General features: G+C 36.0%; 1 protein-coding gene across 1 annotated transcript in view; it reads right to left on the bottom strand.

Moving 5' to 3' along the window:
- TERB1 (telomere repeat binding bouquet formation protein 1) overlaps positions 1 to 16,723 on the bottom strand; it is a 48,829-nt gene extending 32,106 nt beyond the window's left edge. The window contains exons 1-7 of the mRNA XM_063110118.1: positions 16,693 to 16,723; positions 10,791 to 10,901; positions 10,469 to 10,597; positions 9,162 to 9,293; positions 8,263 to 8,323; positions 8,055 to 8,170; positions 7,825 to 7,947 (exon numbers count right to left, since the gene is read on the bottom strand). Of these exons, the coding sequence (XP_062966188.1) occupies positions 7,825 to 7,947; positions 8,055 to 8,170; positions 8,263 to 8,323; positions 9,162 to 9,293; positions 10,469 to 10,597; positions 10,791 to 10,901; positions 16,693 to 16,723 (703 nt within the window). The remainder of the gene's footprint in view (positions 1 to 7,824; positions 7,948 to 8,054; positions 8,171 to 8,262; positions 8,324 to 9,161; positions 9,294 to 10,468; positions 10,598 to 10,790; positions 10,902 to 16,692) is intronic.
- Positions 16,724 to 17,160: the final 437 nt, after the last annotated feature.

The following is a 17,160-nucleotide window of genomic DNA, read 5'->3' as shown; positions in this document are numbered from 1 at the left end:
TGATTTAAAGACAAAAATTCTTTTTTGTATTGTTCATAAAACATAGGGATCTTAATCTTAACAACAACAACAAAAATTACGTTCAGAATTTTCTCCATCTGGGAAAGGAACTGTAAGGAAACATTATTTAAAGACAAGCAAATATTTTCAGTATTAAGGAGACTCCAAAATAGGTTTCTTTACTAGAAGTATTTTCATTTAAAAAAAAATCTTCGGGCTGAGCCCGTGGCGCACTCGGTAGCGTGCTGCGCTGGCAGCGCGGCGACGCTCCCGCCGCCGCGGGTTCAGATCCTATATAAGGATGAGCGGTGCACTCCCTGGCTGAGCACCGGTCACGGAAAAAAAAAAAAAAAAAAAATCTTCAAAAAAGAAAGTATTTTTAAGTGCTCAGATGAAAATGGCACAGTGTTACCACAAAAATTCTTAGTTATAGCCTAGGTAACAAAAGTTCAGGGTTATAAGCAGAAGAACATCCCAGTCCATATTTCATACGAGTCTGCTGAGAGTAATTAGGTCATAACTATCACTCATTCAAGTTGGTTTTTAGACAAAGAGGAAATGTCTAGGTATCATGGAAATAGATTCCAATTTTTGGGCTTCTAGAGATATTACTCCTTTCCATGTGAAATATGAGTATTTGAAACACCTGAATACAGATATACATCAGCAATATGTGAAAGTTCTGATTGCTCCACATCTTTGCCAATATTTAATATTACTAGTCTTTTACTTTTAGCCATGCTAGTGGGTAAGTGGTGGTATCTCTATGGGGTTTTGATTTGGATTTCTCTGATGACTAATGATCTTGAGCATCTTTTCAGGTGCTTATTTAATATTCACAACTTCTTTGGTGAAATATCTGCTCAAATCTTTTGCCCATTTTATAATCATTAGGTTGTTTTCGACTTATCAATTTGTAAGAGTTCTTTACGTATTCTGGGTTCCTTATCAGATGTGTTTCTCAATATTTTTTCCCAGTCTATGGCTTGCCTTTTCATCTTCATAATAGGATCTTTTGAAGAGCAAAAGATTTTAATTTTAGTGAAGTCCAATTCATCATTTTTTTTTTAGCGGTTCATGCTTTTTGTGTCCAAAAAATAGTTGTCTACCCACAAGTTAAGGATTTTCTTCTATGTTTTTGTCTAGAAGTTTTATATTTTTCACTTTTATATTTAGATCCATAGACCATTTCAAGTTAATTTTTGTAGATCTGTGAGACAAGTGTTGAGATTCATATTTTGCAGAGAGATATCCACCTTTTTCAGCACCATTTGTTGAAAAGGCTATCTTAACTCTCATGGAATTACTATAGCATCTTTGTAGAAAATGAATGACATACATGCATGGGTCTATTTCAGAGCTCTCTATTTGGTTTCATTGATCTATATGTCTACACCTATACCAATGCCACACTTTCTTGATTACTATATAGTAAGTATTGAAATTAGTATTTTACTGTATTAGACATGCAGTTTTATCTATTTTCAAGACAGTTTTTCTTATCCTAGACTCTTTGCAATTCCATGTAATTTTTAGAATCAGCTTGTGAATTTCTACAGAACAGCCTGCTGGGATTTTGATTGGGAATGCTATGAGCTCATCTTCTAGTGATGAATTGAGAGATGACATTCTTACCATGTTGAGTCTTACAATACATGAACATCACATATCTCCTCATTAATTTCTGTGTTCTTCAATTTATTTCAGCAATGTTTTGTAGTTCTCAGCATAGAGGCATTGCATATATTTCATTAAACTTATTCTTAAGTATTTAAGTTTTTACATTATTGTAAGTGGTATTTTCTTTGAGTTCCAATTGCTTGTTGATAGTATATAGAAATATAATTGATGTTTGTATATGATGTTGTATCCTGCAAGCTTCCTAAAATTATTAGTTATAGTAGTTTCTTTGTAGATTCTTGGAATTTTCAAATAGACAATCATGTAATCTATGAATAAATACTACTACTTCCTTTTCCATCTCTGTGCCTTCTATTTCAGTTTCTTGCCTTATTGCACTGGATAGGACATCCAGCAAAATGTTGAATTAAAGTTGTGAAAGTGGCTGCTCTTCTCTTTTTTCTGGTTTTAGGGGGAAAACATTCAGTCTTTCACCATTAAGTATGTTAGCTATAGTATTTTACAGAGGCTGTTTATAATGTTAAAGATATTCCCTTTTATTCCTAGTTTACCAAAGATTTTTGCCACAAATATATGTTGAATTATGTCAAATGCTTCTCCTGTACTTACTGAGATTATCATATAGTTCTTTTGTTCTTGTCTGTGAATATGGTGAATTTTGTAATGTTAAACCAATCTTTCAGTCTTGGGATACATGCCACTTGATCATAATATATTACCCTTTCTATACATTGCTACATTCAATTTGTTAACATTTTGTAGAGGATTTTTACATGTATGTTCATAAGGGATACTGCAGTTTTCTTGTAATGCCTTTTTTGGGTTTGGGTATGGGTATAACACTGCTCTTATAAAATATATTGGAATGTGTTTCTTCCACTCCTATTTCCTGGAAAAATTAATATAGAATTGCTGTTTTTGTTTTTTTTCCCCCTCAAAATGTTTGGTAGAATTAACCAGTGAAATTATCAGGGCCTGGGTTTTCTTCTGTGTTAAGATTTTAAACTAAAAATTCAATTTCTTTAATAGATACAGGAATATTCAGGTTACCTATTTCTTCTTGAGTCACCTTTGGTAGTTTATAACTTTCAAAGAATTTGTCCAACTCATATAAGTTGTCAAATTTCATGGCATAAAGTTGTTTCTACTATTCCTTTATTATCCTTTTAATATTCTAAGATCTATAGTTATGTCACCTGTCATTCCTGACATTGGTAATTTGGAAGCCTTCTCTCATTATTTTGTGATCAATCTGGCTAAGGGATCTATTCCATCGATTTTTCAAAGAACTAGCTTGTAGTTTCACTGATTTTTCTCTATTTTGTTCTTTTTCTATTTCATTGATTTTTTATTTCTTTATTATTTCCTTCATGTTGCTTAGAGTTTAACTTGCTTAGTTTTCTAGTTTATTAGGTAGAAGCTAAGATAATTGATTTGAGACCCTTCTTCTTATACAAGATTTAATAACATAAATTTCCCTCTAAACTCTGCTTTTGCAGTATCCTACAGGTTTTTTTAATGTTTTATTTTCATTAACATTCAGTTAAAAACCTTTTTAAATTTCCTTTATAATTTGTGCTTTGACTCAAGGGTGGGCTTTGTTTCTGTTTCTGTTTTTACTAAATTGCTTATCAGATATTTGGGGCTTTTCTAGATGTTTTATTCATTTCTAATTTAATTACATTGTAGTCAGAGAACACACTCTGTGAGTTTTTAGTTTTGCTATCTAGTTGCTCTGTTTTACGAGCTTATCTGACGAGACTAAAAACTATGCTGCCACCAACAACTTCCCAATATCCTCCTAACGATATCTACTTTTAAGATTTTGTTATCTTATATTCACAATAGCCAAGATATGGAAATGACCTAAATGTCCATCAACAGATGATTGGATAAAGAAAATATAATATACATACATAATAAATACAACTCAGCCATAAAAAAGAATGAAATCCTGCCATTTGCAGCAACATGAATGACCTCATAGAAAATTATGTTAAGTGAAATAAGCCAGGTGAGAAAGAGAAATACCACATGTTCTCTCTCATATGTAAGCTAAAAATGTTGATCTCATAGAAGTAGAGAGTAGAATAGTGGTTACTAGAGACTGATAACGGGAGGGAGGAAAGGGGGTGGGGGAGGGTGGTAAATGGATACAACATTTAAGCACAGTCAACAACAAATTACTGTATAACTTCAATTAGCTAGTTGAAAGGATTTTGAATGTTCCCAACACAAAGACATGACAAATGTCTGAGGTGATGGATATTCTAACTACCCTGATATGATCACGGCACACTGTATAAATGTACCCCAATATAACAATGTACTCCATAAATATATATAATTATCATGGGTCAATTAAGAAAAATGAAAAAGAAAAAAGATTTCAGAGACAGAAGAAGATTAGAGGTTACCAGAAACTGGCGGTTAGAAATAACAGGAAGTTGTTGCCAAATGGGTTCCAGAGTCCGTGTTTGGGATGACAAAAAAAATTTGGAAACAGATAGAAGTGATGGTCATACAGCATTGGAAATGTAATTAATTCCACAGAATTGTAAGTTTAAAAAGCAGTACTAAGGGGGAAATTTATAGTATTAAATATGCTTACTTCAGAAGAATGGGAAGATGGCAAGAAATTAGCCTAACACTTCATCTTAAAGAAACAAGAACAATCCAAACCCAAAGTTAGTAGATGGAAAGAAATAATTAAGATCGAGCAGAACTAAATGAAATAGAAACCCCCAAAATGATACAAAAGATCAATGAAACAAAAAGTTGGTTTTTTGAGAAGATAAATAAAATTGACAAGCCATTAGCAAGGCTAACTAAAAAAAGAAGAGAAAACACAAATAACAAAAATTAGAAATGAAAAATGTGATATTACAACTGATATCTCAGAAATACAAGGAATCATTAGAGACTACTATAAACACCTATATGCCAATATATTTGAAAATCTGGAGGAAATGGATAAATTTCTGGACACACACAAACTAACAAGACCAAGCCAAGAAGACATAGGAAATCTGAACAGACCAATAACAATAAAGGAGATTGAAACTGTAATCAGCAGTCTCCCAACAAAGGAAAGCCCAGGACCAGATGGCTTCACTGCAGAATTCTACCAAACCTCGAAAGAAGAGTTAATACCAATTCTCTACAAACTATTCCAAAAACCTGAAGCAGAGGCTATTCTCCCAAACTCATTCTGTGAGGCAAACATCACCCTGATACCAAAACCAGACAAAGATACAACAAAAAGAGAAAACTACAGGCCGATATCGTTGATGAATACAGATGTAAAAATTCTCAATAAAATACTAGCTAATAGAATACAGCAACACATACATAAAATTATACACCATGATCACATGGGATTCATCCCAGGGATGCAAGGTTGGTTCAACATACACAAATCAATAAATGTGATATACCTAATCAACAAAATCAAAGACAAAAACAACCATAAGATCATCTCTATAGATGCTGAAAAGCATTTGACAAAATTCAACATTCATACATGATAAAGACTCTATAAATTGGGTATAGAAGGAAAATATCTCAACACAACTAAAGCCATATATGACAAACCCACTGTCATTATCATCCTGAATGGGGAAAAGTTGAAAGCTTTTCCCTTAAGAACAGGAACAAGACAAGGATGCCCACTCTCACCACTCCTATTCAACATACTGTTGGAAGTACTAGCCAGAGCAGTCAGGCAAGAGAAGGAAATAAAGGGCATCCAGATTGAAAAAAATGAAGTTAAATTGTCCCTGTTTGCAGATGATATGATCCTATATTTAGAACAGCCTAAAGACTCTACAAGAAAACTCTTAGAATTGATATATGATTTCAGCAAAGTTGAAGGATACAAAATCAACATGCAAAAATCAGTTGCATTTCAATACTCCAACAGTGAACTAGCAGAAAAAGAAATCAAGAGAGCAAACCCATTTACAATAGTCACCAAAAAAATAAAATACTTAGAAATAAAGTTAATCCAGGATGTGAAAAATCTCTACAACAAGAGCTACAAACCACTGTCGAAAGAAATTAAAGAGCACACAAGAAGATGGAAAGATATCCCATGCTCTTCGATTGGAAGAATTAACATTGTGAAAATATCCATACTACTCAAAGTGATCTACAGATTCAACCCAATCCCCACCAAAATTCCAATGACATTCTTCTCAGAAATGGTAAAACAATTCTAACTTTCATATGGATAACAAAAGACCACCAATAGCCAAAGCAATCCTGAGCAAAACAAACAAACAAACAAACAAACAAACAAACAAAAAACCCGAAGGCATAACACTACCTGATTTAAACTACACTACAAAGCTATAATAACCAAAACAGCATGGTATTGGCATAAAAACAGACATACAGACAAATAGAACAGAATAGAGTATCCAGAAATCAACCCATACACCTACAGCCATCTGATCTTCAACAAAGGCATCAAGACTACACACTGGGGAAAAGACTGCTTCTTCAATAAATGGTGCTGGGAAAATTGGGCATTCATATGAGGAGAATGAAACAAGACCTGTACCTTTCACCATATACCAAAATCAACTCAAAATGGATTAAAGAATTAAATACACATCCTGAAACAATAAAACTCCTTAAAGAAAACAGGAGAAACACTTCAGAAAGTAGGCTTGTGTACAGACTTTATGAATGTGACCCCAAAAGTACAGGCAACCAAAGGAAAAATAAACAAATGGGATTATATCAAACTAAAAAGCTTCTGCACAGCAAAAGAAACAATTACAGAGTGAAAAGAAAACCAACAGAGTAGGAGAAAGTATTTGCAAAATATACATCTGACAAAGGATTAATATCCAGAATACACAAGGAACTCAAACAACTTAATAGCAAAAAAATCAAGTAACCCAATTAAAAAATGGGCAAAGGAGGGCCGGGCTCGTGGCGCACTCAGGAGAGTGCGGTGCTGGGAGCGTAGCGACGCTCCCGCCGCGGGTTCGGATCCTATATAGGAATGGCCGGTGCACTCACTGGCTGAGTGCCGGTCACGAAAAAGACAAAAAAAAAAAAAAAAATGGGCAAAGGAGCTGAGTAAGCATTTCTCAAAGGAAGATATACAAATGGCCAACAGACACATGAAAAAATGCTGAACAACACTCAGCATTCAGGAAATGCAAATCAAAACACTTTGAGATACCATCTCACTCCAGTTAGGAAGGCTAATATCCAAAAAACTGAGAACAATAAATGCTGGCAAGGAGGTGGAGATAAAGGAATCCTCCTACACTGTTGGTGGGACTGCAAAATGGTGTAGCCTTTATGGAAAATGGTATGGAGGTTCCTCAAACAATTACAAATAGATCTACCATATGACCCAGCTATTCCACTGCTGGATATATACCCAAAGGAATAGAAATCATCATGTCTAAGGGATACCTGTACTCCCATGTTTATTGCAGTGCTATTTACAATAGCCAAGAGTTGGAACCAATCTAACTGCCCATCATCGGATGAGTGGATAAGGAAACTGTGGTATATCTACACAATGGAATACTACTCTACTATTTAAAAAAATGAAATACTATCATTTGCAGCAACACGGAAGAACTTAGAGAAAATTACATTAAGTGAAATAAGCCAGCTACAGAAAGAGAAATAGCGCATGTTCTCACTTATTTGTGGGAGCTAACAAAAATAAACAAATATACAAACAACAAATGGGGGAGGGGTGAAAGAAAACACACAATCACAATTCCTTGAACTTGTTAAGACAAGTGAACAGATATAATGTTGTGGGGGAAGGAAGGGGAAAAGGAGGAATTGATAAAGGGACATGAAAATCAACTACATCGTATACCGATAAATAAAAATAAAAATAAATGGCAAACCTTATGTTACATATATTTTACCACATTAAAAAATAGATTTTGTTACCTTCAAGAGTCTAAATGCCTATGCTATCTACCCTAAGTGAATCAATTGTGCAGTATATGCATGTATTGAAACAACACACTGCACTCCACAAATATGTACCAATAAATGTTAAAAAAAAAGAGTATAAATGCATCCAAAATGACCCAAATTACCAGAATAAGATTAATTCATTAATTCAATAATGAATTCAACAGTTTTTTGTTATTCTTTGAAATATATTTCTTCAAGTAGAAAGTAACAAACACTTACTGTTACTTGCAAGAGTGAGTCCAATAAATGAGCAAATAGGGCGAATTATCTCAGGTTTCATGCAATTTATTAGCCACTCATTAGCATGTGGAAAAAGTGAACAGCAATACATTTGATTCTCATCTAAAAGAAGAAAAAGCCAATCATGTTTTAATATGACATTTGGAAAATATCAGTTTTCATTTCTGTTTTTATCTTTATTTTTATATTTAAATATTTGAGATAATTACCATTCTGAGGATTGTTGACACATACACACAGAGTACTACATATGGAAGACCACAACTGGTAACTCTGGGAAACATTTTTATCTGACAAATTCAACTCATGTTTTGAAAGAACTGTCCTATTAGGTTGAAAAGAAAAGGGAGTAAATTAAGACAAACCAGTTAAGGTCTTAAGTAATGGATTATAAATGAGAAATTTATATTTGTTTACCTGAACAACTGTGACAGAACGGTAATACAACCTGTTTCTCTCACAAGCGTTTGTCCAGTTCCTTAAAAAAAAGCCATATATTACATAAATATGACTTTTACTTAGAAATAATTTTACAAAAATTAAAAACAACATTTAAGTAGTATTTTAATAGATAATTAATTTTTAAAGCACTTTAAAGTATTACAAAGTATAACAGAATTACAATAGATAAAACTCTGTAATCAAGATTATTATAGAAAATACACTACTTATGCTTAGAGACTGACAGCATTCAAACTTCCTCTAAAAATTAGGAAACACTTATTTTGCATCATGGTTCTGTATCACACCACCAAAATATGCTCCAAAATAAAAAAAATAAATAAATTCAATCTTTTCTAGTTTTCCCAAAATAGGAAAAATAACAATGCTTATGAAATTTCTAACAATTTGAAGAATTAAATAAAGCAATGTTAAAAAATAACCTTCACCTTGGCAGTAGTATACAAGAACACTCTATACTATCTTGGCAACTCTTCTGTAAATCTAAAATTATTCTGAAATAAAAACCATTGCTGGATGATACAGTAAACACTGTAACTAAATGGCGAATTTAGTAGAAAATCAACCAAACTAATTCTTTTAATGCCTCTCTTTTTCCTTTTAAAGCTGTTACTTTTCAGTGTTCATTAAGCAGTATAAATCACTTTACTATTTCTTAAAATTAACAAATATCAAATGATTAAATGCATGGTATTAATTCCCTTTCCTTGAAAACTAGTATTTCTCAGAAGTTAGTAAGATTTAAAAAAAAAAAAAAAAAAGACTGATATAAGGACCAGAATTAAAGATCTAATAACACTGTTCCAATTAATTATTTAAAGTGTTTTTAAACATTCATAAGAGAATGTACTTACTATTATTTGAAACCAGAACCAAAATCATATAGACAGACATTCTTTTCAAATTCGTGTTCGAATCACTATTAGATAAGAACCAGGTTAAGTCTTCAAACAACTCTGAAGTGCACAAAGTCTGCTGACAGTAAACTGAAATATAAAATATAATTTTAACTTCAAAGCATTAGCACAAACAATTTTTTAAATATGCTGTAAAAAAAATACAAAGTTGCCATACCGAAGATGATTCTCAACCAGATCTCATTTAACTGACGTTTATTAGTCATACAACAAAATTTCTGACAAACTGATATGTGCATACTTAATTATCAAACCAAAGAAGCATTATCAAAGGTATTTGGTCTAGGTTCCAAAACATACCACAATCCCCTAGAATTTCCAATAAAAAAACTAACTAAATAAAAAATTAAATTAAATCTGACAAAAAATTTTAAGAGAATGAGTAACAATACATAGCAAGAAAAACAATTTAAGAAAATTCAGAAACCTGCTTTAGAAAACAAAAGGACAAATGATATTTGTGCTATTTTTTGAGACTTTTCTAGAAATAATCTTTTTTTTTTTGACTAGACTATTTTTATAGCAATTTTAGGTTTTCAGAAAAGTTGAGCAGAAAGCACAGTTTATATACCCCATCATACACACGGTTTTCTAGCAATAATCTTTTCTAAACTCAAAAATGAAGGGCTGGCCGGTAAGCACAGTTGTTTAGAGTGCAGCCTTGTAACACCAAGGTAATGGGTTCAGAGCCATGTACTGGCTAGCCAAAAAAAAAAAAAACCACCTCAAAAATGATGCCTACCTGACAGTGATTTTTTGTGTGTGTGATAATAACACAATAAGCAGAATTTTACAAAACTGGCTTAAACACAGTGGATATAATCAGCATTTTAACCAGTGCCTATAACAGTTATTAGACCCTATCTCAAAGCCAAGGATTATATCTTATTTATCCCTGTATCCCCAATGCCTAGCACAGAGCTTGGTTCTTAACAGGTGATGAAGAAATATTTAATCAATGAAAATATGAGAATATAAAGTTGGTTTGACAAACCAATGGCTTAGATTCAACCTCACTTCAGGTATACTGCAGAAAAGTGTTCTTGCCAACATGAATTTCTATACCCAAAGCATATTTACCCACATACAAGATAGCTATGGGTTATTTTTATCTTTTGATTAAAGTACCTGTATAAAACTATACAAACATGTAAAAAAGGAATTTAATTTTAAATTATTTTGAGTAGTTTGTTAAAGTATAATACAATGTTTGAAGGATAATGAAATAAAGTTTTACATTTTACCATTTTTTTCTGCAACAGTTCCTAATGTATATAAGGCTGCTTCTTTTACCATGCTATGTTCACTTGACTTTGCAAGATTTTTTACAAACATCAAACCACCAATTTCCCGAAAATAAATACCGGCGTTACCTGTAAGGTGTGCAGACAAAACAAAATAGAAATTATATTTATCCTGATTACTCTTTTAAGAATAAAATAAGTCACATGAGGAAAGTAACAACATGTAGAGTAACTAAGTGGAAGAGAAAAAACTATGCATATTTGACACATCACAGTACTAAAGAACTAGAATCACAGATAAAAATTCACTATCATGTCTTACTGTTTTGTTGACAAATTGAATGAATAGTGACCAAAGCTTCCTTTTGTGAAAAAGGGTTGTCCATTTGATACTTTAGACACTCCAATAATAAGTTCAGGTCAGTCTTCATTTCTAAAGAACAAAAATTTCACTATTTTAAACTAAAAATTTTCTTTCAAAAACTAACCATTAAAATTTCACTTTCTAATTACACATCTTTGAAATGGTTGGCTTTGAAAATAATAAGCATGTTTTACTTTTGTAATCTAACAAACAATAAAGATGTATACAAAGAAAGATCTTCTTTAAATAAAAGAACTTAAAATGAACTTCTTACAGTTCTTTGATATTCCCCTTGCATGAAATATAGGAATAGAAACCTCAAGTATTGTTCTCTTTAAGTAAAGCTATATTGGTTTAAATATCTGCCATTTAGAAATGATCTGAATGAAAATTAAAATATAACATACCAGAATTTGTGGGAAGTTTCTAAAGCAGGATTTAGGAGGAATTTATGATTAAATGATTATATTAGGAAAAAAAGAAAGGTCTCAAATCAATTACTTCAGCTTCCACCTTAAGAAACTAGAAGAAGTGCAAATTAAACCCAAAGTAAGCGGAAGAAAGGAAATTATAAAGATCAAAGCTGAACTCAGTGAAATAGAAAACAGAACAATAGAGCAGGTTATTTGAGAAGATCAATAAACTGATACACCTCTAGCCAGGCTGATTAGAAAAAGAGCAGTAAATACACAAATTACCAATATCAGGAATGAGAGAGATGGCATCAACACAGATGTGACAGATATTCAAAAGATAATAAGGGAGTATTACATACAATTTCAAACCTATAGAGCCAATGATTCAGGTGAAATGGACAAGCTGCTTGAAAGACACACATCACCAAAACTCACCCAGGAAGAAACACATAACCTGAATAGTCCTACATTTATGAAAGAAGTTGAAATCACTAAAAGAAGTTAAAAATCTTTCACAGGGCCGACCGCGTGCGCTGGGAGTGCAGCAGCGCTCCCGCTGCGCAGGTTCGGATCCTACATAGGGATGGCCAGTGCACTCACTGGCTGAGCGTGGTGCGGGGGACACCAAGCCAAGGGTTGCAATCCCCTTACCGGTCACAAAAAGGACAAAAAAAAAAAATCTTTCCACAAAGAAAACTCAAGAAAACTGCAGGTTCAGATGTTTTCTTTTATAAATTTTACCAAACGTTTAATTAAGAAATAATATAAATTCTACACAAACTTTTCCAAAACTTTAAGAGAAGGAATACTTCCCAACTTATTTGATAAGACTGACATACCCTTATACCAAAGCCATTAGAAAGAAAAGAACACTACAGACAATATCCCTCAGAAATATACCTGCAAAAAGTCTAAGTAATTTTTGCAAATTGAATCCAACAATATATTAAAAAAAACAATACATCATGATCAAGTGGGTTTATCTCAGGAATGCAGGGTTGATTTAAGATTTTTTAAAAATCTATTAACGTAATGTAACAAACTAAAATTCAAAAGGAAAGCCTTTTGGTCATCTCAATATTAGTAGAAACAGCATTTGATAAAATCTAACATCCATTTCTGATTCTAAAAAACTTGAAATAGAAGGGAAATTCTTCAATCTGACAAAGTACATCTACAAAAAACAAACAAAAAACCCAACAGCACACATCATAACAGCGAAAGACAATACTTTCCCTCTAAGATCAGGAACAAGACAGAGATGTTTGCTCTCCACTCCTATTTAACATTGTACTGGGGAGTCTAGCCATTGCCATCAAGTAAGAAAAAAGAAATAAAAGGCATCCACATTGGAAAAGAAGCAATAAAATTATCTGAATTCACAAACTACATGATCATCTATGTAGATAATCTGATGGACTCTACAAAAAAGCTACTACAACTAGTAAGTGAACTAGTAAGTTTTCAGGATATCCATCTAATTTACAAAAATTGATTTTATTTGTATATACCAGCAACAAGCAAATGGAAGTTGAAATTTTAAAAAGCCAATGCCATTTACAATAGCATCAAAAATATGATGTTCTTCAAGAGAAATCTGACAAAAGCTATAAACAACACATACATTGAAACTTAAAAATACTGCTGAGAGAAATTAAAGAGTGAAATAAATGGCATGATATACTTTGTTCATGGGTTGGAAGACTAAATATTGTGAAGATGTCAGTTCTCTCCAACTGGTATTCTTCTGCCTGCCTTCCCTTTTCTATCTCCCTTCTCCACCTCCCAGACAGTATTTACTAGGATCACTTTTTCAAAAAACTACTTGGGTTCAAATCCTTGTCTCAGGGTCTACTTCTGGGGGGAACCCAAATTAAGACATAAAATTAAGACATCTTCCAGTCAAGATGACAGAATAGATGGTCCCCAGCGTCACTCTCTCCCACAAATCAACTAATTTACAACTATTAAAAAGCAACGACAGCCAAGCTGGGGCCACTAGAGCTCAGGGGAAGAGGAGGAGAGACCTACGAAGTTCATGAAGGCAGGAGAAGCCACGATGAGAGAAAGAAAGGCTCACTCCCACCATTTCAAGCCCTGGTTGCTTCAAGTCTGGAGCTGGTGAGCACATGGAGCAAGAGCTGGCAAAAGCTGCTGCTGTGGGCCGGGCCCGTGGCGCACTTGGTAGAGTGCTGCGCTGGGAGCGCGGCGACGCTCCCGCCGCGGGTTCGGATCCTATATAGGGCTGACCCGTGCACTCACTGGCTGAGTGCCGGTCACGAAAAAACGACAAAAAAAAAAAAAAAAAAAAAAAAAAAAGCTGCTGCTGTGCCTTCATATGAAGTTGCTCGGAGGTGGCAGGGGAGAAGAGGGCCTTGGTGGCCCCCAGGCCAGCAAGACTACTAACAGGGTTCCCATGGACCCACATAAGAGCAAGGAGCCACTGACAACAGAAAAAAGGAGCCACTCAGAGGCCGGTGAGTCACCACCAGTCCATCCCACGGGAAGTGTTTGGAGTGCAGGCAGTGGGGGAGACAGGCCCGCCAGGGGAATGCTGGGGCACAGCATGGACAGCAGATCTGCCCTCCAATCAGCACAGGACCACTCAATGGAGACTAGTCAGAAATATAGAATTGCAGGAGGTGCAGTTTGCTTAAAAGACTCAGGCCCAGACCAGAGTTTCCACACAACACAGGTGTACAAGAACTCACAAGACCCGGAAGTACATACAAGGTCAACAATTAAAACCTGAGCTGCACAAAAAGCATTTCCCAGGGAATCAGCAGCAAAGCAGCAATTTAGCTCAACCACAAGGTTCAAGTGCTGTTCCCCACAGGAAGTTCCTCCATTTTAGAAGTAAGCAAAGGGCAACGAATTAGTTTCAGTGCAGAATTTAAGTGGTGGGAACAACAAATAATCCAACACAGAACTGAAAGAAAAAACAAAACACCCATAGATCAGAGACAAAGTTTGATATTAACTAGTCTAACACCACCAAAGAAGACCTATGAAAGCTAGAAGGACCAGAAGCCCCCTGGGCTCCCAAGCCAGGGATGGGGGAGGGCCAAGGGCCTCAGCCACACCCCCTCAACATCAGCAACCAGCCCAGGGATGACCACCAAGCTACTGAAGGAAATGCCCTGGGCTTCCAAACCAGGGTGATGTGGGGATGAGGGCCTCAGCCATGCCCCCCCCCAACATCCACAACCAGCCCAGTGACAACCATTGAGCAGCCGCAGTAAGCACCCTGGGCTCCCAAGCTAGGGCAGTGGGGGGCCAATGGCCTCAGCCAACATCCACAACTAGCCCAGTGACAACCACCAAGCAGCCACAGGAAGCACCCCAGACTCTTGAGCCAGGGCAATAGGGTGCCAAGGGCCCCAGCCACACACCCCCAACATCCACAACCAGCCCAGTGACAACCACCAAGCAGCTGCAGGAAGCACCCTGGGCTCCCAGGCCAGGGCAGTGGGGGGCCAACAGCCTCAGCCACTCCCTGACATCCACAACCATCCCAGCAACAACCACCAAGTTACCACAGTAAACACCCCAGACTTTTGAGCCAGGGTGGTGGGGCGCTGAGGGCCCCAGCCACATCCCCTGACATCTGCAACCAGCCCAGTGATGACCACAGAGCCACAGTAGGAAGTGCCCTGGGCTCCCAAGCCAGGGCTGTGGGGAGCCAAGGCTTCTCACACCCCCCTGACATCTGCAACTAGCCCAGCAATGACCAAGCTGCCACTGGAAGCCCCCTGGTCTCCCCTGCCAGAATGAGGGGGCTGCCGCAGGCCTTGATCACAACCACTCTCCTTTCTCCTTCCTACCCTATTTTCCTTCCCCTCCCTACCAACTTCTCCACAACAACATCTTAGAATGAAGCATAGAGCTGGGGGAAGCCAATCCCAGCCACAACTAGGCAAGCTGCCACCACTGCCCCAGGGCCCTACCGGGGTCCTGGGGTATGGAGCTAGGGGAGGTCAATCTTAGCCACACCCAGGTAAAGAGCACACCAAAAACACCAATTCCACACGGGTAGCCCACCATAGCCACCACAATTACCATAGCTGCTGCAAAAGCAGCTGGTCTCTATAGCAGCAGTCACAGCCACTGTGCAGATGGCACGCCAGACTCTCAACTGCATTGACACAAGGAGAGGCACCAGTAGAGACCAAAAAAAGAAAAAAAGAAGAGGTCCTCTCTCTCCACGAACCACACTCTAGAGTAATAGAAGAAGTATCTGATTTATGATAATAGGGGAGGACTTGATCACACCTGTATCAGTACAGGACAGATCATCTAGGCAACAAACCAACAGAGGAACAGTTAATCTATCAGATGGAGAGAACAAATCCATGGTTATTAGAGCGGGGAGGGGAAAGGTGGGGGGGATTGGATAAGGGGCATAAAGAATAAGTATGATTTGTAACAATGAATATGCTAATAAAAAATAAATTTAACAACAACAAAAAAAGACATAAAATGCAAGAGAGAGAGATGTGGGACTGGGGTTAGAGGTTTGACAAACGGAGTGTGATAAATGGTCTGAGAGGGGCATCACCAACAATTATCCCCTCTCTCCCCAATGTCTTCAACTTCGCCCTGTCCGTAATCTCCATTCTGTCTTCATATATTCTCGTCTCTATAATCCTTACAAGACTCCCTTGACATTACAACCTCTCTCCATCTACTGCCATATATCTTTAGTCAAACTTTTAAAAAGAGTAAGCTATTCATAGCATCTTCAGATGTTAATTTCCCACATGGACCTAAATATACTGCAATCTGGCTGAAATCTATTAAGTTTACCATTAATTTTAAAAAATGACGTCCTAAATGCAAATCCAGAGGATAACTGAGTCATCTGTGACACCTGACACTGATGCTCTTAAGCAAATCTTTCTCATGAAACATTCTCTTAAGGCTCTCATTTCCAAGATACCACATTCCTGACTCTCCTCCTCGCACCTTTCTGAATTTTTTTTTTTTTTTTTTTTGAAGGCCGCCATTCTCAGCTAAGCTTTTATGTGATGGTATGCATTAGGGACTATCCCCCATTCTTTTTACTTTTACTATTTCCTTTCTGGTTAACCTCCTACATGCCTATGGATTAAGTGTCTAGGGATCAAGTTTCTGGGGATAATTCTGAAATCTGTACCTCCAGGCATACTTTTAACAGTGGCCCTCTCAGGTTCCCACGGTTTTTGTGTATACTGCCATTAAATCAACTATCATATGGTATTGTAATTATCAGCATGTCCTTTCCCATTACAATGTCAGTTTCCTGAAGCCAGAAATTATGTGACAGACACAGAGTAGGTACCCAATATGTATGTAAATTCCTGAATGACTCATTTAATTTCTTGGATACTATCAGATAATCTGCAGTATATCCCCCAAATATATTATAAAACTGATTCCAGATATATGATCCATGAACTTCTCACCTTGCATTTTGTCTGTGTCCTCATTTTCCATGGTTGTCTGTATTCTTTTTCCTTATATTTCACCTATAAGGTAAACGTATTTTCTCAATTTAAATCAATCTTTGAGAATGCCAGAAATATAAATGCAAAGGGGTAGGAAAAAAACGGTTTTCCTGAAACCAGAAGACCAGGGGTTCAAACTGCAATTTATTAGATGTACGATATTGGGCAGGTTGTTTAAATTCCCTGAGACTCAGTTTCTCATCCATAAAATAGGAATGATATTTCTACTTCATAGAGATTTTACAAGAATTACATTTGAAAACATACAAAAACGCATCTAGGATTTTTAAGCACTAAAGGCATTCAACAAATTTTAAACAAACAAATTACTGGTTGATCCTCCTCTGGTCCTACTTCCTAATTTTCTTTCCTGTAAATCTTCAGCCCATAGATTCAGATTGGGCACCCCTCCATGAATTAGAGGTT

Source organism: Cynocephalus volans, chromosome 10 (assembly GCF_027409185.1).
Source record: "Cynocephalus volans isolate mCynVol1 chromosome 10, mCynVol1.pri, whole genome shotgun sequence".
Classification (NCBI taxonomy): domain Eukaryota; kingdom Metazoa; phylum Chordata; class Mammalia; order Dermoptera; family Cynocephalidae; genus Cynocephalus; species Cynocephalus volans.
Note: the sequence above shows the minus strand (reverse complement) of the source record. Positions and strands in the feature narration are given on the sequence as shown.